This window comes from Eretmochelys imbricata, chromosome 12 (genome assembly GCF_965152235.1).
Source record: "Eretmochelys imbricata isolate rEreImb1 chromosome 12, rEreImb1.hap1, whole genome shotgun sequence".
In the NCBI taxonomy this organism is placed as follows: domain Eukaryota; kingdom Metazoa; phylum Chordata; order Testudines; family Cheloniidae; genus Eretmochelys; species Eretmochelys imbricata.
In genome coordinates this window covers 1056893-1084037 of record NC_135583.1, presented here as the reverse complement: position 1 = coordinate 1084037, position 27145 = coordinate 1056893, and the positions used below count along the sequence as shown (strand labels likewise).

At 46.3% G+C, this 27145-nt stretch overlaps 1 protein-coding gene across 2 annotated transcripts; it reads left to right on the top strand.

Moving 5' to 3' along the window:
* The first annotated feature begins 4230 nt into the window (after positions 1–4230).
* On the top strand, positions 4231–25412 carry TMEM170A (transmembrane protein 170A). Of its 2 annotated transcripts, none has more exons than XM_077831022.1 (3): positions 4231–4410; positions 18745–18846; positions 20871–25412. In XM_077831022.1, exons 1-3 carry the CDS (start codon positions 4296–4298, stop codon positions 20999–21001), a joined length of 348 nt encoding a protein of 115 aa, XP_077687148.1. In that variant the 5' UTR covers positions 4231–4295; the 3' UTR covers positions 21002–25412. The 2 variants fall into 2 exon arrangements, with proteins under 2 accessions (XP_077687148.1, XP_077687147.1); XM_077831021.1 differs by having other exon boundaries at positions 18745–18915.
* Positions 25413–27145: the final 1733 nt, after the last annotated feature.

Genomic DNA, 27145 nt, shown 5'->3' with positions numbered 1-27145 from the left:
CTGTCTGTGCAGTTGTCGCTCGGCAAGAGCCGCACCATTCAGACAAAAAGAAAAGGAGGACTTGTGGCACCTTAGAGACTAACCAATTTATTTGAGCATGAGCTTTCGTGAGCTACAGCTCACTTCATCGGATGCATACCGTGGAAACTGCAGCAGACTTTATATATACACAGAGAATATGAAACAATACCTCCTCCCACCCCACTGTCCTGCTGGTAATAGCTTATGTAACCCTTCTGCCCGTCAGAGTTGGCAGCAACAAGGGCCGGGTTCAATATCTAGGGGAACCATTCCAATAACACAGTGCAAACCGGCTCGAGCCCCCACCCAGTGACCTGGGACAAATATATACCACCCCCGCTAGGCGCCTCCAAGAGGCAATACTTCCCCTCTCGCAAGCACATAGTCTGAGTGTAGCAAAAGCCTTTTAATAACAGAGAGAAACAATGTGGCATTATGTTGGGGAAACACCACCAACAGGATTCATAACACAACCCATGAGCAAAAAAAAACCCACCCCAGGCAAATTGGGGCATGCCCTTTTCCCTTTGGTTCTTGAGTCCAGCAACCCCAAATCACCCAAAATCCCAAAAGTCCAATGCCCCAAAAGTCTCTGTCCCTGGTCAGGGCAGCCCCAGAGTTCGAAAGTTTATCTGCGGAGCTTTACCTCCCAACCTGGGTGGAAATGGGACGGGGGTAAGAGGCACCTTACATGATCTGAAGCTGACCGCCCCATTGCTCCATAGCGGCGCTCCGCTCCGCCAGCCGCCCCACAAACTCCTTCGCTCAGCTGCACTCCGCTCCGCCAGCCGCCCCACGAACTCCTTCGCTCCGCTGCGCTGCGCTCCGCTCCGCCAGCCGCCCCACGAACTCCTTCGCTCAGCTGCGCTCCGCCAGTCGCCCCACGAACTCCTTCGCTCAGCTGCGCTCCGCTCCGCCAGCCACCCCACGAACTCCTTCGCTCAGCTGCGCTCCGCTCCGCCAGCTGCCCCACGAACTCCTTCGCTCAGCTGCGCTCCGCTCCGCCAGCTGCCCCACGAACTCCTTCGCTCAGCTCCACAACCCACAAGCAGCTCCTGCCATCCACACACTGCTCCACGTCGAACTGCTTCACCAGCCGTCCCGCAAACTGCTCCACAATATATCTTCAGGCTTCCCCACTACTTAACACAACACTCAGTGATTTCAGCTCTTAGGTGAATTCAGCTTGTAGTAGGGGAGCCCCAGTGCTGGTGCACTGTCAGCCCAAAGTGAGCTCAGCAGCCTATAACTAGACTTCTAATGAAATCAAAATTAGCTCTGATATTCCACAGTGGAAAGAGGAGGAAGTGCAATTAGCATGTAAGGCCCTCACCAAGGGGCCCATACCACCAAGTATCAATACTTGTCCCCAGCCTCTCTCTATTCACACAGTTTTGGAACCCATGACCCTTGCCTAGCGAGTGCTACTTAGTTGATGGTGAATCCCTCCATCATAACAAAAGGCCACGGACAGTTCCAAGCACAGTTCCCATAATCAGGGTAATAACAATTTATTCTTCCTGCCCCAATAACAGAGACGCTGGGGATCCCACAGCAGCCAAAGTGACCATTTGAGCAGCTATGGTCTCATTCTAGGCGTGGTGGGTGTGCCTATGCAAATGACATCGGCCCCTGAAGTTCTTTTCCACAACTTGCCACACCTCACCACCAGATGTCAGGGTGGAGCTCATCCTGACACTGCTTACACTTATCTAAAGTGATCATCAGGTTGGGCCATTTCCAGCACAAATCCAGGTTTTCTCACCCTCCACCCCCCCACACAAATTCATTCTCCTGCTGGTGATAGCCCATCCAAAGTGACAACTCTTTACACAATGTGCATGATAATCAAGTTGGGCCATTTCCTGCACAAATCCAGGTTCTCTCACTCCCTCACCCCCCTCCAAAAACCCACCCCCATACACACACAGACTCACTCTCCTGCTGGTAATAGCTCATCCAAACTGACCACTCTCCAAGTTTAAATCCAAGTTAAACCAGAACATCTCGGGGGGGGGGGGGTAGGAAAAAACAAGAGGAAATAGGCTACCTTGCATAATGACTTAGCCACTCCCAGTCTCTATTTAAGCCTAAATTAATAGTATCCAATTTGCAAATGAATTCCAATTCAGCAGTTTCTCGCTGGAGTCTGGATTTGAAGTTTTTTTGTTTTAAGATAGCGACCTTCATGTCTGTGATTGTGTGACCAGAGAGATTGAAGTGTTCTCCGACTGGTTTATGAATGTTATAATTCTTGACATCTGATTTGTGTCCATTTATTCTTTTACGTAGAGACTGTCCAGTTTGACCAATGTACATGGCAGAGGGGCATTGCTGGCACATGATGGCATAAATCACATTGGTGGATGTGCAGGTGAACGAGCCTCTGATAGTGTGGCTGATGTTATTAGGCCCTGTGATGGTGTCCCCTGAATAGATATGTGGCACAATTGGCAACGGGCTTTGTTGCAAGGATAAGTTCCTGGGTTAGTGGTTCTGTTGTGTGGTATGTGGTTGTTGGTGAGTATTTGCTTCAGGTTGCGGGGCTGTCTGTAGGCAAGGACTGGCCTGTCTCCCAAGATTTGTGAGAGTGTTGGGTCATCCTTTAGGATAGGTTGTAGATCCTTAATAATGCGTTGGAGGGGTTTTAGTTGGGGGCTGAAGGTGACGGCTAGTGGCGTTCTGTTATTTTCTTTGTTAGGCCTGTCCTGTAGTAGGTAACTTCTGGGAACTCTTCTGGCTCTATCAATCTGTTTCTTTACTTCTGCAGGTGGGTATTGTAGTTGTAAGAAAGCTTGACAGAGATCTTGTAGGTGTTTGTCTCTGTCTGAGGGGTTGGAGCAAATGCGGTTGTATCACAGAGTTTGGCTGTAGACGATGGATCGTGTGGTGTGATCAGGGTGAAAGCTGGAGGCATGCAGGTAGGAATAGCGGTCAGTAGGTTTCCGGTATAGGGTGGTGTTTATGTGACCATTGTTTATTAGCACTGTAGTGTCCAGGAAGTGGATCTCTTGTGTGGACTGGACCAGGCTGAGGTTGGTGGTGGGATGGAAATTGTTGAAATCATGGTGGAATTCCTCAAGGGCTTCTTTTCCATGGGTCCAGATGATGAAGATGTCATCAATATAGCGCAAGTAGAGTAGGGGCTTTAGGGGACGAGAGCTGAGGAAGCGTTGTTCTAAATCAGCCATAAAAATGTTGGCATACTGTGGGGCCATGCGGGTACCCATAGCAGTGCTGCTTTGTCACTTTGGATGGGCTATCACCAGCAGGAGAGTGAATTTGTGTGGGGGGGCGGAGGGTGAGAAAACCTGGATTTGTGCTGGAAATGGCCCAACCTGATGATTACTTTAGATAAGCTATTACCAGCAGGACAGTGGGGTGGGAGGAGGTATTGTTTCATATTCTCTGTGTATATGTAAAGTCTGCTGCAGTTTCCACGGTATGCATCCGATGAAGTGAGCTGTAGCTCACGAAAGCTCATGCTCAAATAAATTGGTTAGTCTCTAAGGTGCCACAAGGACTCCTTTTCTTTTTGCGAATACAGACTAACACGGCTGTTACTCTGAAACCATTCAGACAGTCTGTTTCCAAGCCGTGATTGTACAAATGCTCGTAGGCTGATAACACACACAGGGCCCCGCGCCAACCAGCTCTACTGCTCCCTTTATTGCCTTAAAAATAGGTGGCCAGTTAATTACCTGCCCTACCCTCCTCCCCGGGCAGCACTTGGGCTCCGGCTTTCGGAGCGAAGTCACTGCAGGGGTGGCCAGGCCTTGCGCTGAGAGGAGCAGTGAGCCCGCTCCCCCCCGCTATCCGCTCACGTCTGCAGCGGAGGGAGGCCCCGGTCAAAGCGGGAGGACCCGCGGGGGCCAGGACTGCGGACAGTGCCTGCAGCCTGAGGCCCCTGCACGTGCAGGATCGGCTCGGGAGCGCTGCCAGCAAGCGGGGACCGGGGACCGGGGACCCGCCCGGCATGGAGCAGCTGCTGAGCGCACAGAGCTGGTGCGGCGCCCTCCGCCCGCGGGGGGCGCACTTGCGCTTGCGAGAGTGTCAGGGCGGGAGGCGTAGCCGAGCGGCGTCCCACCCCTCTAGGCACCGTGGGGTAATGGGCAGAGGCTCTTGTCTGTCATGGGGAGAGGCGGGACCCGACCGGCGATCCGCGGTGCGATTGGCGCACAGAGCCGTCCGTTCCGCCGGGGCGGGCTGACGAATTCCGGGAGGCCCTCTCAGGTGAGGCGCCGAGGCTGCTCCCTGCCCTTAATGGCGGCGGAATGGAGAGCAGCGAGCCGGGCGCGGGCGGGCTCCTGCAGCAGATCCTGAGCCTGCGCCTTGTGCCGCGGATGGACAATGGCACCCTGTTCACCACCCCGCTGGTCAGCTTCCCAGGTACCGGGCTGGCCCCGCCCCGCCCCTTTCCGGGACCCCGACGCCCTTCCGCGTCCCCTCCGGGACCTGGCTCCCGGCCCCGCCCCTTTCCGGGACCCCGACGCCCTTCCGCGTCCCCCCCGGGACCTGGCTCCCGGCCCCGCCCCTTTCCGGGACCCCGACGCCCTTCCGCGTCCCCTCCGGGACCTGGCTCCCGGCCCCGCCCCTTTCCGGGACCCCGACCGGTCTATTCTCCGGCCCCATCCCTCGGGACCGCAGACCCGCCCCGCTTCATTTCTGAGCCCGTCCCTGCGGGACCCTGAGCTCGCCCCAAGTTCCGGGAAGCCGGCCGCCGCCGCTCCCGCCCCGGCCGTTCTCCGGCTCCGGCCCCGGCCCCGGCCCCGCCTTTCAGGACAGCCTCCAGCTGCGCCCACATCCGCCCCTTCTCCCCGGGACCGATTCCGCCGCCCCCCCCCCCTTCCTTCATCAGTCTGTGTGTTCTGGTCACATTCTCTGTCTGAACTGAGCAGTGCCAGGCTCTGGAATCACAGTTTTCAGTGCTTGGCTCCAAGCCCCCCTGCCGTCTGCCCTTTAAGAAAGGGTGACCAGAACTGAGCAAATCTAATTGTGGCGGTGCTGAAACCATCAGCCAGAGCCTGCCCACAGGGCTCCTACCCTTGAGATCACTGATTAGGAGATGGCCACACTGGGAATCTTTTGTAAAAATGTCCTATAAGTAGGTAAGGTTAGAGAACAGAATTGTGGTGTCTCTCCTAGAAAGAAGCTCATCAAATGGGTTTGCATTGCCCCTAGATTCAAGCGAAACCCTGCCAGGCCTTCAGCAAGTTTTGAAACATGGTAAATGCCTGGGAAGCAGGTGTGAGAAATGGTGGCTAAGTGTTCTTGGTGACAGTAATAGGTCAAGTGCAATCAGGCAGTGACTCCAACCTTTAAAATCAATTGATTGATTGTGTCCCACATGCACCAGCCAACAAAACCATGCTTCTATTTTAAAAGCTGTAGGTAAAAACTGCTCCCCCCCCCAGCTAAATGAATGTGGGTACAAATAGGGGTCACTTGAATCAAAAGCTATTAGCCAGGATGGGCAGGGATGGTGTCCCTAGCCTCTGTTTGCCAGAAGCTGGGAGTAGGGGACAGGGGATGGATCACTTGATGATTACCTGTTCTGTTCATTCCCTCTGGGGCACCAGGCATTGGCCACTGTCAGAAGACAGGATACTGGGCTAGATGGACCTTTGGTCTGGCCCAGTATGGCCGTTCTTATGTGCTTAATCCTCTTTATTATTGGTCCCCTGTATGGATGGATATCTTTGGCAGTACAGTTGCTTCTCCAGTTTTCATGACATTTGACACTCTGTATAGAGAATGGCATTTAAAATAAAGGGACAAGTTTACAGTGTGAGCAAAAACAGGCTGCAGACTTACAGTGTACGTACAATATCACAGTCTGATACATACAGTCTGTATGTAGTTTGGAGCTTTGGAGTGAAGCCTTTTCTGATTATTACAGTATTGCTAGTTGAAGCAAGTGTAAAAAGGGGCTGCTCTTTGGTTAATTGTTGAGAGGCTAGACGCAAGGGTAACTTTGCTTGCATTAAAAACTACTAGGAATCTCATTACAGGTTTGGTATCACTTCAGTCACAAATGCAGGTTGTGTTTTACTGAACTTCGTTTCGTTCTAGAGAACAGTGAGAGGGAACTCGATTTTGTTTACTCAGTAGGAAGGCTTTTCTAACAGCAATCTCACTGGGGAATTTAAAAAAAAAGTCCTTGGCTATTTCTCTAACTTCTACACTTGAGACCTCGTTCGCTGCAGTATTTAAGCTGCTTTTCTAGTGTGGTGCTATATTTAAATATTATATGTCTCAAGATTCAAAGATCAGAAGGGACCGTTGTGATCCTCTAGTTTAACCTCTTGTATAACACAGGCCAGAGAACACCCCCCAAATAATTCCTAGAGCAGATTTTTTTAGAAGAATATTTAATTTTGATTTAAGAATTCCGTATTATTCTGAGTGCAGAATATAGAAGTGGCAAGCTTGTTTGATTAGTAAACAAAACAAGGAGTTACAGGTAATGCATTTTGTTTGAACCAACTCTATTAAAATCGGTAAGCTGTTACGACTCCAGCTGCATTAAATAATGCATTAACAAAGCAATAGATGCATCGCTGTAGTGGCAAATTCAATTCAGAGGTACAATTGATAACTTTTTTTTGAGGGAGAGTTAATTAATTTGTAGCGCTTTTGTTGTTTTAAAAAGATTAAGCAAGACTTGAAAGTGCATATCCATACAGAGCTTGGTATTGTAATACAATAATAAGTAATAAGACAAAGGAGAAGTACAGCAGGAGTTCCTCATTTCAAAGGATGTTTACAATAGCAACAGTGGTTCTCAAAGATCATCATTTTAGTCCTCTGGCAGAGCTATCAGGACGCCAGTCCCTACACTCAAAAAAAAGTTTCCAGAATCTGTGGTATTAACACTTGTCACATTACAAGATTTTAAATTTCTTGCTTGGTTAACCTGAAATAACTTCTGCAGAAGTAGTGCAGGAGTCCTTGTCAGCAAGCTTACAAGTTGAGTTCTATTTCATCATGGGAAGAAAAACTCAGTCAGTTTTTCTGCCAACTTAATTTAACTGCTTCCTAATGATGCTTGAATCCAAGCTGTTTTCCTGGAGAGAGAGCTGCTTCTGAAGTACTACACTTACACAAGAGTAAAAAGTTGCCTTTTGTTTCTAGGCATCCTTATTGCTCAGGTTCAGAGGCAGCTATTATCTAGAAGAACAGGTGCAGAGCAGGTTTCAGAGTAGCAGCCGTGTTAGTCTGTATCTGCAAAAAGAAAAGTAGTACTTGTGGCACCTTAGAGACTAACAAATTTATTTGAGCATAAGGTTTTGTGAGCTACAGCTCACTTCATCAGAGCAATAGTTGTCAAAGGATCAAAACAAATTGCAAGTAATAGCATAGATTGCATATTTATACCTGCCTCTGGAAATTTCCACTACGTGCATCCGACGAAGTGGGTATTCACCCACGAAAGCTTATGCTCCAATACCTCTGTTAGTCTATAAGATGCCACAGGACTCTTTGCTGCTTTTATAAATTTCTTTATTACTGTACTCTGCTGTTTGACTCAAGGATGTGGTTTTCAAACAGCCCATTAGTGTTGGAAATCCAAGCTGTTAACTAATTTTCCAGCAGAAATCTAGCAGATAAATAACACAGGATCTTTATGCCATGGCACTTAAGTTTTTTTTCCTCTCGGGGTCAGTACTAGAATTTTTTTTAAATACTCAAATAAGATTTTAAGGGTGCCCTAGCACCAAAACTTGCTTCCATATTGACTGTCTGGGTGAATCCATCTCCTATTTAGTCAGTTTACAAATACAACTTTTCCTTAATTGCCAGTCCTGCAAACTCAGCTGGGGATGTGCAGGTCAAGATGGCTTCTATCTGGCTTGTGCATCATCACTAGGGCCCTAAATAATTCAGTCCATTTTGGTCAATTTCATGGTCATAGGATTTTAAAATCATAAATTTCATGATTTCAGCTATTTAATTCTGAAATTTCACAGTGGGGTCCTGACACAAAAAGGAGTTTGCAGGGGGAACAAGGTTATTGTAGGGCATGTTGCAGTACTCCTTCCCTTACTTCTACACTGCTGTTGGTTGTGACGCTGCCTTCAGAGCTGAGCAGCTGGAGAGCGGTGGCTGCTGGCCAGGAGCCCAGCTCTGAAGGCAGAACCGCCGCCAGCAGCAGCACAGAAGTAAGGATGGCCTGGTCTGGTATTGCCACCTTTACTTCTGCAGAGCTGGGCCCTCAGTCAGCAGGTGCCGCGCTCTGACCGCCCAGCTCTGAAGGCAGCAGCACATAAGAAGGGGTGGCATGGTATGGTATTGCTATCCTTACTTCTGCGCTGCTGCTGGCGGGGCGCTGCCTTCAGAGCTGGGTGCCTGGCCAACAGCTGCCACTCTCCAGTTGCCCAGCTGTGAAGACAGCACAGAAATAAGGGTGGCTATACCGTGAGCCCCCTAAAATAACCTTGTAACCCCCCTGCAACTTCCTTTTGGGTCAGGGACCCCAATTAGTGGGGGAAGGAAAAGTGGATGGGAATCTGGGAGGCAGTGACCATGAGTTGGTTGAGTTCAGGATCCTGACGCAGGGAAGAAAGGTAAGCAGCAGGATACGGACCCTGGACTTCAGGAAAGCAGACTTCGACTCCCTCAGGGAACGGATGGCCAGGATCCCCTGGGGGACTAACTTGAAGGGGAAAGGAGTCCAGGAGAGCTGGCTGTATTTCAAGGAATCCCTGTTGAGGTTACAGGGACAAACCATCCCGATGAGTCGAAAGAATAGTAAATATGGCAGGCGACCGGCTTGGCTTAACGGTGAAATCCTAGCGGATCTTAAACATAAAAAAGAAGCTTACAAGAAGTGGAAGGTTGGACATATGACCAGGGAAGAGTATAAAAATATTGCTCGGGCATGTAGGAATGAAATCAGGAGGGCCAAATCACACCTGGAGCTGCAGCTAGCGAGAGATGTCAAGAGTAACAAGAAGGGTTTCTTCAGGTATGTTGGCAACAAGAAGAAAGCCAAGGAAAGTGTGGGACCCTTACTGAATGAGGGAGGCAACCTAGTGACAGAGGATGTGGAAAAAGCTAATGTACTCAATGCTTTTTTTGCCTCTGTTTTCACTAACAAGGTCAGCTCCCAGACTGCTACGCTGGGCATCACAAAATGGGGAAGAGATGGCCAGCCCTCTGTGGAGATAGAGGTGGTTAGGGACTATTTAGAAAAGCTGGACGTGCACAAGTCCATGGGGCCGGACGAGTTGCATCCGAGAGTGCTGAAGGAATTGGCGGCTGTGATTGCAGAGCCATTGGCCATTATCTTTGAAAACTCGTGGCGAACCGGGGAAGTCCCGGATGACTGGAAAAAGGCTAATGTAGTGCCAATCTTTAAAAAAGGGAAGAAGGAGGATCCTGGGAACTACAGGCCAGTCAGCCTCACCTCAGTCCCTGGAAAAATCATGGAGCAGGTCCTCAAAGAATCAATCTTGAAGTACTTGCATGAGAGGAAAGTGATCAGGAAGAGCCAGCATGGATTCACCAAGGGAAGGTCATGCCTGACTAATCTAATCGCCTTTTATCATGAGATTACTGGTTCTGTGGATGAAGGGAAAGCAGTGGATGTATTGTTTCTTGACTTTAGCAAAGCTTTTGACACGGTCTCCCACAGTATTCTTGTCAGCAAGTTAAGGAAGTATGGGCTGGATGAATGCACTATAGGGTGGGTAGAAAGCTGGCTAGATTGTCGGGCTCAACGGGTAGTGATCAATGGCTCCATGTCTAGTTGGCAGCCGGTGTCAAGTGGAGTGCCCCAGGGGTCGGTCCTGGGGCCGGTTTTGTTCAATATCTTCATAAATGATCTGGAGGATGGTGTGGATTGCACTCTCAGCAAATTTGCGGACGATACTAAACTGGGAGGAGTGGTAGATACGCTGGAGGGGAGGGATAGGATACAGAAGGACCTAGACAAATTGGAGGATTGGGCCAAAAGAAATCTGATGAGGTTCAATAAGGATAAGTGCAGGGTCCTGCACTTAGGACGGAAGAATCCAATGCACCGCTACAGACTAGGGACCGAATGGCTAGGCAGCAGTTCTGCGGAAAAGGACCTAGGGGTGACAGTGGACGAGAAGCTGGATATGAGTCAGCAGTGTGCCCTTGTTGCCAAGAAGGCCAATGGCATTTTGGGATGTATACGTAGGGGCATAGCGAGCAGATCGAGGGACGTGATCGTCCCCCTCTATTCGACATTGGTGAGGCCTCATCTGGAGTACTGTGTCCAGTTTTGGGCCCCACACTACAAGAAGGATGTGGATAAATTGGAGAGAGTCCAGCGAAGGGCAACAAAAATGATTAGGGGTCTAGAACACATGACTTATGAGGAGAGGCTGAGGGAGCTGGGATTGTTTAGCCTGCAGAAGAGAAGAATGAGGGGGGATTTGATAGCTGCTTTCAACTACCTGAAAGGGGGTTCCAAAGAGGATGGCTCTAGACTGTTCTCAATGGTAGCAGATGACAGAACGAGGAGTAATGGCCTCAAGTTGCAGTGGGGGAGGTTTAGATTAGATATTAGGAAAAACTTTTTCACTAAGAGGGTGGTGAAACACTGGAATGCGTTGCCTAGGGAGGTGGTGGAATCTCCTTCCTTGGAAGTTTTTAAGGTCAGGCTTGACAAAGCCCTGGCTGGGATGATTTAACTGGGAATTGGTCCTGCTTCGAGCAGGGGGTTGGACTAGATGACCTTCAGGGGTCCCTTCCAACCCTGATATTCTATGATTCTATGATTTGAGAAAAACTGGTCTCCCCTGTGAAATCTGTATAGTGTGGGGTAAAAGCAAACAAAAGACCAGATTTTGCAGTCCGTGACACATTTTTCATGGCCATGAATTTTGTAGGGCCCTAATCATCACCAATAACAAAAGCAACAGGTCACATCCTGCCTGCAAGGGTAGCTCTAGCCCTTGTCCTGAATGGGGTTGCATGAGTGTAAATGAGGGCAGAATTTGGCCCTGCAGTTGTTCCACTCTGCACCAGCCAGCATAGAATCCAGCAGTAGCTGTGTTGACTCATTGGAATAAAAAGCAGTCAATCATGTTATTGTCACAAAACTGAGCAAGTCTGACTATACTGTGGGGAGCAATTTTCCTGCTAAGGAGGTGCTACCATTCTTATTCAGTGTCACTTTCAAGCTAGATCATGGTGTGCAATGCATAGTTATATCCCTTGGCCATGCTAAAGAAATTGCTCTCTTGATCTCTTCCTTACCTTCCCCCAACTCCACTAAGAAGGCTCATTTTCTGACAGCGATGCAGACCAGTGCAGTATTCTGTCTAGTTACTGCTTTTTCAGGTTCCTATTCCAAAACAATTCGGTGTTCCTTTGATCTCCCTCCAGCATGGAATAAGTTTTGGTAGCATGAAGAGATTCAGAGAATTGTGCCTGTATCTTGGCTGCTATAATAAACAAATGATCAGATTGTAGACGCTAAAGGGATTATTACAGGGCTGTTTACACTTGTGATACATCAATTCCAAAACTACAATGTAACTTTCAAATTGTTCTGAAGTTAGGGCAGGCATTTGTAATGGCCGAATGTCGTCTTAGCATTGCCATTCCCAAATCCGAGCAAACTTCTGTAGCTGCGTGTAGTGAGGTCACAGCTTGGTCCCTTACATCATGGACACTCTTAGGGTACATGGTCTATATCTTGTTTCCTCTTAAACTCTTTAGAGCAGGAACTTTGTCATCCTGTGTGTTTGTACAGCACCTAGCACAGTGGGAGCCCAATCCTGATAGGAGCCTGTTAGGGTTCCCTCCCCATTTTGAACTTTAAGGTACAGATGTGGGGACTCGCATGAAAGACCCCCTAAGCTTATTTTTACCAGCTGAGGTTAAAAACTTTTTTAAGGCACAAATTCTTTTTCCCCCCCCTTGGGTAGGTACTGCTGCTACCACCAAGTGAGTTAGACAAAGATTTAGGAAAAGAAAAGGAGTACTTGTGGCACCTTAGAGACTAACCAATTTATTTGAGCATGAGCTTTCGTGAGCTACAGCTCACTTCATCAGATGCATACCGTGGAAACTGCAGCAGACTTTGTATATACACAGAGAATATGAAACAATACCTCCTCCCACCCCACTGTCCACTTGGAGTTTCTGTTTCCTAAAATATTTCCCCAAGCCTCTTTACCCCCTTTTTTGGGGAGGCTTGAGAATAATACACCAACCAAATAGGGAAACCAGATTTTTAAAAAACAGAACTTTATAATAAAGGAAAAAAAAGTAAAAGAAGCACCTTGGTAAAGTTAGGATGGAAGGTAACTTTACAGGGTAATCAGATTTAAAACAAAGCCCTGGCTGGGATGATTTAATTGGGGATTGGTCCTGCTTTTGAGCAGGGGGTTGGACTAGATGACCTCCTGAGGTCCCTTCCAACCCTGATATTCTATGACTCTAAAACACAAAGGATTTTCCTTTAGGCAAAACTTTAAAGTTACAAAAAAAAAAAAAAAAGAACCCCAGGGATAAACCTCTCTTTTAGCACAGGGAAAACTTACAAGCTAAAACAAAAGATAATTTAACGCATTTTTTGCTATTACTTACTATTTTTGTAGTATTAGATATATTATTTTAGTAGGAACTGGATTGCTTGCTTGGTCTTTTCTTTTGTCTCCCAAGAGAATATCCACAGAGCCCAAAACAAAGCCTCCCCCCACCCCCAGATTTGAAAGTATTTTCTTTTCCCATTGGTCCTTCTGGTCAGGTGCCAGCTAGGTTAATTGATTAACCCCTTACAGGAAAGGGAGGGATTTGATGCAATCCTTAGCTATATGTTTATGACATGCCCCCCAAATCACAGACTGTGCTGGACAGCCTACTTCACACTGGCTGTGATTTTTTTTTCTGGAGCTTTAGGAGAAAACAGAGTTAATAAGACACATGCACCTTTAGATATACTACTGATTATATAAAAACTAACAATATTTTCCACATTTTAAGGACAATTTTAACCAGTTGATTTTAGGAAACTTTTATGGGAGAGTTCATTAGCCACTTTGTTGGGAGCTCCCGAAATGTGTTGTATTTTAAAATTAAAATTTTGGAGAGCTAAACTTCACCGAAGAAGTTTTTTGTTATTATTCTTGATGTTATGAAGCCACTTTAGCCCAGCATGGTTGGTTTGCAGGTGGAAACGCCATTCCCAAACGAATGGGCGTAGCTTTTTGAGAGTGTACACAATGGTATAGCATTTCTTTTTGCTGATTGACCAGTGGCTTTCCCTTTTAGACAGTTTTTTGCTGAGAAACAAAACACAACAGGATGGAATTTTTGATCCGGTCTTTCCTGCATTAAAACTGCTCCCACACCACGCTTGGATGCATCTGTGGTTACTAGGAAAGGTTTGTTAAAGTCTAGGGCCCTTAGCACAGGGACAGACATGAGTGTTGCTTTAAGCTGGTTAAAGGCCTTCTGACACTCTTCAGTCCACTGAACTGCATTTGGCTGGGTTTTTTTGGTTAGGCCTGTCAGTGGGGCAGTGATTTAGCTGTAGTGCGGTACAAATCACCTGTAATATCCGGCCAAGCCTAAGAAGGATTGGACCCGTTTTTTTTGACTTTGGGACAGGCTAGTTTGGATACATTCACTTTGGCCTGTAGAGGGTTGATAGTTCCTTGACCTACCTGGTGTCCAAGGTAAGTTACTCTGTTTAGGCCTATTTGACACTTTTTAGCCTTAACAGTTAGTCCTGCCTCTTATATGCGCTTGAAGACTTTTTGCAAATGCTTCAGGTGTTCTGCCCATGAATTAGAAAAGATGGTCACATCATCAAGGTAGGCGACTGCAGATTTTTCCAATCCCACTAGGAGACTATTTACAAGTTTTTGGAAAGTGGCGGGTGCATTTTGCAGCAAGAAAGGGAGCACATGAAATTCATACAGCCCTACATGGGTGATGAAGGCTGATCTTTTCTTGGCGGATTCATTCAGCAGTACTTGCCAGTACCCCTTGGTTAAGTCTAAGGTAGAAATGAACTGGGCACGTCCCAGTTTTTTTAATAGCTTATCTGTACGTGGCATTGGATAGTTGTTTGGGCGAGTTACAGCATTTAGCTTACGGTAGTCCATGCAAAAGCGTATTTCTCCATCCAGTTTGGGAACTAGAACCACTGGAGATGCCCATGCAGTGTCAGAGGGGCGAATTATGCCCATTTGTAGCATGTTCTGGATTGCCCGTTCTATAGCAGTTTTGGCTTGAGACACCCAGTAAGGTTGGGCTCTAATTGGGCGAGCATTACCTGTGTCAATGGAGTGGTATGCCCATTCGGTCCGTCCTGGGGTGGCTGAGATCATTGGTACGAAGCTAATGCACAGCTTCTTGATCTGCTGTCACTGCTTACGCTGAAGGGTCATGGAGAGGTTCTCCTCTTCCACGCCACCATCACTTATTTCTTCGTAGTAGACCCCGTTAGGCCACTTAGCGTCATCTCCTCCCTGGGCTGTAAACTGACAAACCTTTAATTCTCTGGAATAAAAGGGCTTTAGAGAATTAACATGGTACACTTTAGGCTTTAGGGTTGAGGTGGGGAAAGCTATGAGATAGTTAACAGCTCCCAGGCACTCTTGGACCGTAAATGGCCCGTCCCACAGTACTTTTATCTTACGGGCCTGGAGCTCCTTCGAGACCATGACCTGGTCCCCTACTTTGAAGGAATGCTTTCTGGCATGGTTATCATACCAGGCCTTTTGCTTTTCCTGAGCATCTTTTAGGTTTTTTCTTGCAAGGGCTAAAGAGTCTCGGAGGATGTTTTGTAGGTGGCTTATAAAGTTCAGAATGTTAGTTTCTGGAGAAGACGTAAACCCCTCCCATTGCTGCTTCACCAACTGTAATGGTCCCTTAACCTCATGGCCATACACAAGTTTAAATAGTGAAAACCCTAAACTGGGATGTGGTACAGCCCTGTAGGCAAAGAGCAACTGCTGCAACACTAGGTCCCAATCATTGGAGTGCTCATTTACGAATTTACAACTTCTCCACCAGGCGATTTGTTTGATGGTGGTAAGGGGTGGCAACCAAGTGAACACCCCTTGAACTTTTCAAAGGCTTTTCATGGTTCCTGCTAGGAAATTAGTTCCCGAATCCGTAAGGATGTCGGAGGGCACCTACCCTGGCAAAAATATCTGTTAAGGCCTGGCACACACTTTTAGCCCTCGTGTTGCTTAGAGCTACTGCTTCCGGCCATTGGGTGGCAAAATCCATGAAAGTTAGGATGTACTGCTTTCCTCTGGGTGTCTTTTTTTGGAAAAGGACCCAGAATATCCACAGCTACTCGCTGAAATGGAACCTCAATTATGGGGAGTGGCTGGAGAGGGGCTTTAACCTGGTCTTGGGGGTTTTCCCACTCTTTGGCACACCTCACAAGACCGGACATAGGTAGAAACATCCTTGCCCATTCCCTCGCAGTGGAAGAACCTCCCCAAATGGTCTTTGGTCCTGTTCACCCCAGCATGGCCACTACGATGATCGTGGGCTAAGCTCAAGAGCTTTACCCGATACTTAGTTGGAACTACTGTCTCTGAGGATGCCAGTTTCCTGGTGCCCACCAGAAAGAGTTTCCGTGTATAAAAGTCCTCTGTCTACCACAAACTGGGATCGATTAGAAGAGTTGAGAGGCGGTGGGTTGCTCTGTGCCGCCGTCCAAGCTCCCTGGAGGCTTTCATCTGCTTCCTGCTCTGCCTGGAACTGTTCCCTTCATGCTGGAGACCTCAGTTCCTCACTGGATGGTGGACCTGGGCTTGGTCCCTCGGGAAGCTACGCAGGGGACGGGGCTGGTTCCAGGGATGGTGACCTGCTCTCCATGGGTGCGCTAGGTTGGGGTTCAGGCTCCGGTTGAGCCTCTTGCGCAGGTTTAACCGCTGCTGCCAGCGCGGGCTCGGTGAGGCCCTCTGGTGGTGGAGCAGTAGACGGGATTGCAAGGGCTGGACTCAGTGCTGGCAATGGTTCTGGTGCTGGTTGCTCCGCCAGTTCCAGTTCTGGGCCTGGCTCTGGCTGGATCTCTGCAACTGGATCCACTACGGCTGTTGCAGACGTTGACATGGGGTCTGGTTCCACCACCTCAGTCTGGGTCTCTGGTATCACAGACTGGGCCCTTGTAGAAGGCTCAGGGACAGAGCTATGTGTGACAGCTCGCTTAGCCTAGCTGCGGGTGACCATTCCCACCCTCTTGGCTAGCTTCACATGGTTGGCCAAGTCTTCCCCCAGCAGCATGGAACTGGGATAATCATTATAAGCTGCAAAAGTCCACATTCCTGACCAGCCCTTATACTGGACAGGCAACTCGGCTGTAGGCAGGTCAAAAGAGTTTGACTTGAAGGGCTGAATCGTCACTTGGGCCTCTGGGTTGATTAAGCTGGGGTCCACTAAGGATTGGTGGATAGCCGACACTTGTGCTTCAAGTATCAGAGGGGTAGCTGTGTTAGTCTGGATCTGTAAAAGCGGCAAAGAGTCCTGTGGCACCTTATAGACTAATGGACGTATTGGAGCATAAGCTTTCATGGGTGCATCCGATTAAGTGGGTATTCACCCACGAAAGCTTATGCTCCAGTACATCTACTAGTCTATAGGGTGCCACAGGACTCTTTCTCACTTGTGCTTCAGTGTCCCTCCACATGATAACCTTCTTCCCGCCCACACTCACAGTTTCCCTTCGCTCTGAAGGTATTTGGGAGGCATCTGGGCCTGAGGACCTTTGGTGTGACCCTGGTGCAATGAGCTGTAATCTATTTGGGTTTTGGGGGCAGTTGGTCTTTACATGCCTCAGCTCATTACATTTAAAATATCACCCAGATGACAGGTCACTGGGGTGGGGTGGGTTGCTGGAGAATGGTGTGGTGGGATGATAAGGTGTCTGGGATTTTCCTTGGGGTGTAGTTGGGGCCTTGGGCTGTCCTCGGTGGTAGGGTGTGGTCTCGGGGTGTCCCTTCTGATATCCACCCAAACTGCTACCAGGGTTGTTCCTCTTTGCTACCTCCACCCGTTTTGTTCTGATTTGCCCCGCCTTTTAGACGGTCTGGGACTGCTTGTATTGATCAGCATAAGAAGCAAGACTTTTTGCTGAGTCCATTTTCTTATCCCATAAACAATATTGTACATCATCATTGGTCATAGTCAGGAACTGCTCCTGGACAACCAAATCACACATTCCTTCAAAGCTAGTTACATCCCTGGCTTTGACCCATTTATTTAACAGATCCTTTATCTGGTTTACATAAGCCATGTTACTTAGTCCAGCCCCTCTCTTAAGGGCTCTAAATTTTACTTGGTAAGTTTCAGGTGTAATTTGAAATTGTTTCAAAACCAAATCCTTAAATTTACCATAGTTAAAAGCATCCTCAATAGGCATCTTGTTGAATATGTCCAGAGCTCTTCCAGTTAATTTTTCTACCAATGTGGTCATCTTGTGATCATCAGGAATTGCATGGAGGGTGCACAGCCTCTCAAAGGTGAGGAAATATTCAGCAATATCACTGAATTCATCATACTGCGGACATAGTCTCTCCCATTTGTGGATTTTTGGGGAAGTGGAGTCAGCAGCTGAAGGGTTTTGTCTCTTCAACTCCATAACAGCCAGGTCATGCTTCCTCTCCCTTTCCCTCTCCTTCTGAGCATGCTTCTGGGCCTCCATAGTTCTCTCATGGGCAGCCTCTTCTACCTCCCTAGCAGCTTTTTCTCTGTCCGTTTCTGCCTTCACCGCGCTCTTGTGGGCAGCCTCTTCTGCCTCCCTAGCAGCTTTTTTTCTGGGCACTTGTGCATCAATTTCCATCTGCCTGAGTTTCAAATGTTTTTCATGTCCTTTTAATATCCTGAGGTTTGTGCTTCTGGTTTAAAATGATCCCACCTCTGCCACCATGTCAGGGTTCCCTCCCCACTCTGAACCTTAAGGTACAGATGTGGGGACCCGCATGAAAGACCCCCTAAGCTTATTTCTACCAGCTTAGGTTAAAAACTTCCCCAAGGCACAAATCCTTTCTTGTCCTTTGCAGTGGCAACAGTAGCCATCCAAGTGAGTTAGACAAAGATTTAGGAAAAGGACCAGTTGGAGTTTCTGTTCCCTAAAATATCCCCCCAAGCCCCTTCACACCCTTTCCTTGGGAGGCTTGAGAATACTACACCAACCAAATAGGGAAACCAGATTCTTAAACAGAACTTTAGTATTAAAAAAAAAAAAAAAAAAAAAAGTAAAAGAAGCACCTCTGTAAAATCAGGATGGAAGGTAACTTTACAGGGTAATCAGATTCAAAACACAGAGGATTCCCCTCTAGGCAAAACTTTAAAGTTACAAAAAAAAAAAAAAAAAAACAACAACCAGGGATAAACCTCCCTCTTAGCACAGGGAAAATTTACAAGCTAAAACAAAAGATAATTTAATGCATTTTTTGCTATTACTTACTATTTTTGTAACATTATTTTAGTAGGAGCTGGATTACTTGCTTGGTCTTTTCTTTTGTCTCCCGAGAGAACACCCGCAGAGCCCAAAACAAACCCTTCCAGATTTGAAACTATTTTCTTTCCCCATTGATCCTTCTGGTCAGGTACCTACTAGGTTAATTGAACTGGTTAACCCTTTATAGGTAAGGGAGGGATATTATGCTACCCTTAGCTGTATATTTATGACAGAGCCTTTGGTAGCGGCTGTTGTGTTCAGGTAGACGGTGAAGTGTCCTGCCTGAGTCAACTCTCTTTCTTCTTGCCTTGCAGAAATGTGGTATGGTGTATTCCTGTGGGCACTGGTGTCCTCTCTCTTTTTCCACATCCCTGCGGGATTACTGGCGCTCTTCACCCTCAGACATCACAAATATGGTAGGTTCATGTCTGTAAGCATCCTGTTGATGGGCATCGTGGGACCAATTTCTGCTGGAATCTTAACAAGTATGTTAGACTTTCCAAAGTACTCATTTGACTGATGGGTGTCTCTTGGTGAGAGTTCACTTCAGATGCTTGCTGAAGTGGGATGCTATTTCTTCCCCATGAGAAAGGAACTAACATCTCAAAGTAAGGGTCCTGCCCCATGTGCTTTAAGTTAGACCTTCCCATACAGTTTCTTAATGCTCTCTTTTTCTAGTGTCTTTCACGGAGGATTTCAAAACAGGCTCAAATGGAGAACAATTAACATTGAGCCGGAAGATAAATGTGGAATCTAACTGTGGCACGTCTAGTCACTTTTTCAGACTTGAAATATATTTAAAATATTTTACAGTGATCTGTATGACAGGTTTCAGAGTAGCAGCCGTGTTAGTCTGTATCCGCAAAAAGAACAGGAGTAGTTGTGGCACTTTAGAGACTAACAAATTTATTAGAGCATAAGCTTTTGTGGGCTACAGCCCACTTCATCGGATGCATAGAATGAACATATAGTAAGAAGATTTAGATATACATACATACAGAGAAGGTGAAAGTTGCCATACAAACTGTAAGAAGCTAATTAATTAAGATGAGCTGCTATCAGCAGGAGAAAAAAACTTTTGCAGTGATAAACAAGATGGCTCATTTAGACACTTCACAAGAAGGTGTGAGGATACTTAACATAGGGAAATAGATTCAATATGTGTAATGACCAGCCACTCCCAGTGATCTGTTTCAGAGTAGCAGCTGTGTTAGTCTGTATCCTCAAAAAGAAAAGGAGTACTTGTGGCACCTTAGAGACTAACCAATTTATTTGAGCATAAGCTTTTATGAGCTACAGCTATTTGAGCTATTTATTTATGCTCAAATAAATTTCTTAGTCTCTAAGGTGCCACAAGTCCTCCTCCTTTTCTTTTTCCCAGTGATCTGTATGTTTGCCTGAAACTGAACAAAGTATTCTGAGTCATGGGCACAAAAGATTCTGGTCTACGGTGTCCCACAACTCATTGAATAAACAGTTTATCTAAAGAAGCCCCAATGAGGCATTAGCAAGGTTTTATTATTATCCCATTTTACTTCTGGACTGTGATTGGTATCACATTGCAATGAACGTGTAATGTGCTACTGCTGTCCTTCAGAGGATCCAGTCCCGCATTCTCTCTCTGTCTGCCGTACTCCCACCTTGTACTGGGAGTATATGTCTGTCTCAAATAAAATGTTTTGCATTTTCCCCAGTGAAATCCCTTCCATTGCCCCAGGTCCTTCTGTAGTATCCAGTCTCCTCTCCTGTCGGAACCTCTCTCTACTTTCCTTAACTTGTGAGGATGGTAAACAATGCATCCGGCACATGTGTATATGTATACCACCTATAGTAAAACCTGCCAACAGTGATCACCTATAGGATAATAAAATCGCAGTACCTCCATGTTAATTGTGGTGTTGTGACAGTCTGATAGGGTGGCTGGGAAACTAAACCCTCCTTTGGTGGCTGTTAAGTGTGGACAGGGCTGTTCCATAGTTAAAACTACATTAAAAGAATGCTGACATGTCTCGCTAAGAACTCTGTGCTGTTGTAGGCATTAATGAAGTGAACAGTTGGAGAAGAAAATGTTGAAATCAAGACTCTAGTCTTAACTGCTGAATAAAGAGAGCAATTCTTTCCAACTACTTAGTTTTTAAAATGTACTCCAGGTGTTTGATTTAAACAGATGTCTGGTTAATGACTGGAGACTTTACAAAGACCAGGCAAAATTTTGTTTATATTGCTTTTTGCAAGCACAGTTATTTGCTAGCATGATTATTTTCTTTTATTTAGATGTAAAACTCCAATGTATTCAGTGGTTTGGACATCTAAATAACCAAAGCTGAACATACAAAAATAGACCAGACTGTGAGATTGGCCCTTGCTGTCCATTCCTGTGTATGACTAAAAGTTTCTATCTCAAACTTGCCATAGCACATTAACGCTCTTTTCTTATCAGGTGCAGCTATTGCTGGAGTTTACAGAGCTGCTGCAAAACAAATGATCCCCTTCGAAGCACTTACTCTAGGTGTGGGGCAAACATTCTGTGTGATGGTGGTTTCCTTCTCACGGATTTTAGCAACTCTATAGCATTCCTCTGGAGACTTGAGTCTGAAGATCAAATCGGGAGGGGAGAAGATTTCGACTGCGTGGCAGAGGTAGTCCATGAATATGGCAATTTTTCAAGCTCTGGGCAGAAAACAGCATGAGACGAAGATCCTGGACATACCTGGAAGGTGTTATGTGTCAGGTTTTCTAAAGGCCTGGTTCTGTCGCTGATTTGGTAGCAGAATGATTTAAACTAGGGAAGAGATCTAATCTGAGGGGTTATGCACTCCAGATGAAGTTCCTCAACACAATGTTGGTTTGTTTAAACTTGGCTTCTCTAAAGTACAAAAGCAGGCACAGTAAAAAAGCTTGTCTTGATTTTCTTGTAGCACAGCTGTGTCCATGCTTCCCTGGAAAATAAGGGGTTAAATATTTCACAGATGCTACTGCAAGCATTATCATCTTCAAACCAGAATATACTGTTTGATCAGTCTTCAGTCTGTTGTAGACTTGGTTGAAACTGAAGCTAATTTATTAACATTTATTTTGTTACATTTTGGTAACATTAAGTGCCAAGGTTTTTTGGGGGGGAGAAGTCATAGGATGGGGGGGGAGGGCCGGCCTCTGGGGTTAGTAGCGTTTAGTATAATGTTGCAAACAATGAACTGTTGTAGCAACAGAAAGAATCCACAATGTGACATAGAGAGGTTCTGCTGTAGAAATGTTACTACTGAGTGACCTGGCAGGTACAGAGTTCAGTGAATGCTTTGACCTCTCGCTACTTTACGCTTTGTGATGAACCTTTTAAAACACTTTTTAAAGATGTGAAATGCAGTTTTTATGAGCTATATTAATTGGCCTTCCCCCCCCCCCACCTTTCTAATGATAATTGTTGGGTTTAGTGGGGGGAGCAGCAAAAGGAAACCTCATTTTAGATACATAGAAATGGAAATTACAGTGAAATTACCAGCCACCATATACCTTCTGTTAAGGAGGCAAATTCTGGTGAATGACCACTACCCCAGCAACAAGTAGTTGTAAATCATGTATGTATCCCTCTTGATCTCCATGCCTTGAAAAAGCCTGACTTTGATTAAGCTTTTGTTAGTTCTCCCTTTAAGTACTTAAAGTCTTAAAATGTTTACAGTGGCATGAAGGTAATTCAAGTTTTAATTTGATGTTATACTAATCAGAGGTCCAGAGATTTAGAATTCTGCATCTGGCTTCCATGAGTCACAGCATGTGCCAGCTGTGTGTCTTAATGGGCCACTTGCACATCCTCCATTCTAAATATCTGGGCCTAACCATCTCTGAGATGTCTCTGTAGATTGGATGCGTCTTGGGGGGGTCCAAGAAAGTGCCTGGGTGATTTGCCCTTCCTTCAGTGACTAGTACTTCCAGGAAACATGATCTCTTCTGTCCTTTCTTTGTTTGTTTTTTAAGAAAAGGATTTTAAACTTCTTTCACTCTCTGCCCTTTTGACAGAAGCACTTGTGCAGTAAGGGCCCTTGTACAGCCATGTGCTTTCTTTGTTCTCTAGGGCTTGGGGACTAACCGTAAGCATTCCTTTAAGGCTATGTAGCCATCTGCAGCTTCCCCGCTGTTTGTCATGGTGCCAAGGGCAATGTATTTGCATTTCCAGATCCACTTGCTACAAGGGAAGCATCAGATGTGTCCATTAGTAGGGCATCTGCTCCTCAGGAGACACTTTTAAAAATCGTTGATTTTTTTTTTTTTACTGAACTTGTTTTTAATTATTTTATTGGCAAACCAGATTGCCTTTTACATCTAAATTCCTGCTTCCTTTTACAATAACACCCATCACTTCCTCCTTACGTAATGCCATCTACCATAAACAGCCAGAAGAGAGGTATTGCACTTTTTGCAGCATAAAGAAATTGTCCTAGCATAATAGTCTTCTATTGCCCATCAACAGTTATCTGGAGAGGCAGTTTATTGTGATGAGGCTTTCCTAGAATCGGTCTAATGCTGACTGGTCTAGTTTTAATAAAAAAAAAATACAAGCTGTGGGATAATCTGAGAGAGGCTTTCATGTGAATGCCTAGTCTTTAGGTGGCAAAGCTTCAAATTAAATGTAACTGCTGTTGTAACACACTGAACACCAAGTAACTTGTACTAAGCACTGGGAATTCTAAATGTATCCTACATGTGTTATGCTGCATGGACAGGGCTGTCATTATTACCCTTGTATCTATCTCTCCTAGTGGCTCAGGCTTGGTTATTTTAGCCACCTCAGACTCCTTTCCAAGAGTCTGAAAGGAGGAAAAGCAGTCTAAAATGAGCTATGTAAAAGTCACCTTGTATCCTGTCCTCTTTCCCATTTATCTCCAATATCTGCACAGCGTAGCCCATGTCCTAAACACAGCTTGCTTTGCAGATGATCCTGAATTTTGTTGGGTACAAAATTCCTTCGTCTATAAAAGTCTTGTGCCATGGGGCTCTTGTCAGATACACTCAATATCTTAGAATCTTTTCTTTATGGGGGCCACTAGAAACTGGCATTCCAGACATTTGCAGTGACCCCTGTGCTTGTGTTCCCACCCCGTGTTTGAATTCCCTCAAGAGCAAGGATCATACCCCATGGGAGAGCTTAGCAGAAAAGGCTTCATAATATTCTGACATGAAAGAGCTGAGAATCTGCAGGTCTCTCATGAGGACAATCCAGAGGGATAAATGAAGCTGGAGAGCAGGTGCCCTCATCTATACAGTCAGTTTTGTTGAACCAGCAGTCCCCAAATCCAGAGGGTTGGAGAGGAAACTTTGTTGTCCTGCTGCTGACTCTTCCTGTAGGGATGTGAAGGAAGTAGTGGTGGGAGGCGGGAGCTGGTGCCAAAAAGTTCTCCTAAAAGATCTCTGAGCTCAAAGGTAGCGCACTGCTGCTTTCCATTGCCACTCACTAGCAGAGGGCATCTTTGTGCTTTTGACCATTAATTGCTGTGGTTTGAACTTGAATGAAACAAACTCATAATTATGAGCTAGAACAAATATGAAGATAAAATGGCTTAGAGCAGTGGCTCTCAAACTTTTTTACTGGTGACCCCTTTCACATAGCAAGTCTCTGAGTGCGACCCCCCTTATAAATTAAAAACACTTTTTTATATATATATTTAACACCATAATAAATGCAGGAGGCAAAGCAGGGTTTGGGGTGGAGGTTGACAGCTCGCAATCCCCCATGTAATAACCTCGTGACCCCCTGAGGCATCCCGACCCCCAGTTTGAGAATCCCTGGCTTAGAGCAACTGGAAGACCTAGAAGCTGCTCTATTTTCTACCTATTTAATTTCCTTAACTACCATTTATCTGTTCACCTTAAAGAGTGTGAATATGCATCTTCAGTAGGCATTGAGTGTTGAATGATTTGTTATCTGTAGTGTTTATCTGAATTTGCCCAGGTCCAGTGAATTTTTCAGGGAGCGGTCTTGTAAAGGTGACCAATCAGGTCTTATCAAATACTGAGTCACAGGGGCAAGGCTGTTCATATTATTTTAGTGATAGGGGAAACTTCATGAGTGCTCTGCTATCTTCAGTGTTCTCTGGTCTTATTCTCCACGCTCTGTTAAAATGCAGAAGGCTACAGAGGAGACATCCTTCTCTCTCTTTTCCCACGCAATAAACCAAACCCAAAAGAAGAGCTTTTGTGCTGGTGTAACAAATCCTTATTAAAAGCAACGTCTGTCTTCCACCCCCACCATCAAATGTGCTTGCTCAGTTCCTTAATGTCCTTTTAAACTTTAATTAAGCAAGTAGAAGCTCACAGTTAATCTTCAGCTGGTATGAATGGATGTAGCGTCACTGAAATAAATAGGGCTATGCTAGTTTACAAAAGCGGAGGATCTGGCCCTCAGCCTGTACATAAAAATATTTACTGGGAGGGAGGGAGGGACTGAATCTTAAGAGCCAGTGAAGACACTGTAATAACAGTTCATGCCTAGAAGGTAGCTCTTTGTCACCAACGTTTTATCACAAGTCTGTGTAGCTGTTGCATGGGGCTGTTAAAATGACACAGGCTTGTTTGGGTGCAGTGCAATTCCCACTGCATCATGGGGCAAAATGACCACAACTAGCAAAGAACTTGTAGAAAAATGTGAAAGCATAGGTTCTGTTGCCTGACTATTGAAGGTGCATTTCACCCTAGTCCAGAGAGCCTGATCAAAGGCTTAAGTGAAGCAAAAAGCCTGTCAAGAGGCCTTCTGCACTGGAGTCATTTTATGCCTGGAGCAGAGGTTCATGGTCCTGCTGTTCATGTGTGTGCACATACTGTGTGCTGGTTTGAACCAAATCAGCCTCCCTTTCTATCTCACTCACTGCTACAGCCAATATGAACAAATTTTGTATAACAGAAAACAATGTAAAAGTAAATTCTATTTTTCTACTGACACTTCTAATGCTGGTGTAGCTGTTTACCAATAAACTCTAATGATCGCTGTGAAGCAGACCTGTGTACATCCTCTTTGTAGAGCAGTGGGAGGGTGGATAGTGGTGCTTCATATTCAACTGTTTTCTGTTGCTTTGTCTTAATGAGCTAATATAGATAGAGCATTAGGTGAATTTCCTGGTAAAAGTCCAATTTGTTGTCTATGGAAATCCACAATATCTTCCCCGTGCCTGGAGTCTGTTGTTTCAGTAAGCTCAGCTGGATCGTGCACAGTTAATTTAGTGTCTATAACTGCTATTGTAATAATTTGTTTTTCATCAGAGGCTCTCCAAATGCTACACAGGGGTCAGGAAGCATGGGGGGGCAACGGGGACTGAGACTAAGTGATGTGCCCAAGGGCCCACGAGGTCAATGGCAGAGTTGTCTCCCCTCTAACTACTAGGCAATAATTTCCCTTAAAAGAAATGTCCTCCTTGTGTCCTGAACCCATAACCTGAAAGGCTTCTTTGTAGGACTGAGGAGAGAGACTCAGTAACAACGCTAGTTCAGACAGAGATGTTTATTCACGAGATGCAGATGGGTGCTAGGATGTCCTGTGTACGCTGCTGGTGAAATCATTCCTGTAGGCCAGGCTCTCATCATGGCACAGTTCTTCCTGTCCAGTCCACAACGATCCCATGGTGTTTCTCAGAGAGGGTGGAGAGCACTTTCAGAATTCCCTGCATACTGTCCTCCACCGTCCTCTCTGCCTGCAGCAAGCACACAAAAGGGGGAGAATGAAACTCCACTCATGTTTGAAGCACCCGCCCCAGGAAAGTGGGTTCCTGGCCTTGATGGCAGTTGGCCCACACCTTCCTGTGCTCGCTGCTTCCTTCCGGGAACACAGCTAGCAAATCCAGGCTGTTGCTGTGGGGCGGGGCCAATAGTCACCTTTCTGGAAGGAAGGGGGAGCATAGATCTTGTGAAGCTGTGTGTGGGAAGGTGGAAATAGGGACTGGAGGAGAAGCAGCAGCAGCTGCCGGACCTCCCAAAGTTGGAAGCTGATCAAGTTCTCATGGCCAGGTAGAGGCACAAATAAGAACAAGGGTTGAAGGGGGGAGAAATATTGGGGGGGGGGGGCGACAAAAGGACATGGAGACACAGATGAGGCAGGACGGGGGATGCAGCTGGAGCACATGGGACCCAAGGCCATAGGTGAGATGCAGATGGGGACACTGGAAGATTGGGGGAGGTGGGGAGAGGAATGACTGGAGAGGGAAGAAGATTAACCCCATCATACTTCCAGAAGACACAAACCACATCCTCACTTATTCCCTATCCATCTGCAAGAGTGTGGATTTGCACCAGAGGGGGAAATCACAGTGGTCTTGCGCCCTGATGATCCTGGGGCCTACCAGTGAAGTGACTACAAATGCTGGTTTTACTGAGACACTCCCAGCTTTCACAGTGTCCTGCAGCCCCGCGAACGTCTCAGGACTCCAGAAATGTCCTGGCTTCTCACTTCATTCATCAAACCGTGTTTATTTTACAACTGCAAAATGTTTACTCAAAAGAGGGGTGTTTACTCTGTGTTTAGCAGGAGCAAACAGTGCAGTGGGTGCAGGAAGTGTTCAGTGCCAGCAGTGGCTGGAGTGCAGAGAAAAGCCAATGAGCGGAGACGTTATCAGAGCTGTTCATGTGAGCAGCACATGGCCAAGGGGGTTTGATCTGGATCATAATAAATGTCTGAGTCTATCCAACTTTTTCCTTGAGCAAACTTTCCTTGGTATCAGCAGCAAAGCAAAGCAC

Bases quoted from the DNA above. Each gene is read 5' to 3' on its own strand.
- TMEM170A (XM_077831021.1), top strand. From the start codon at position 4,296: ATGGAGAGCAGCGAGCCGGGCGCGGGCGGGCTCCTGCAGCAGATCCTG. The intron at 4,411-18,744 runs GTACCGGGCTGG...CTTGCCTTGCAG, and splicing joins CCCGCTGGTCAGCTTCCCAG to AAATGTGGTATGGTGTATTC. The intron at 18,916-20,870 runs GTATGTTAGACT...TTTTCTTATCAG, and splicing joins TTCTGCTGGAATCTTAACAA to GTGCAGCTATTGCTGGAGTT.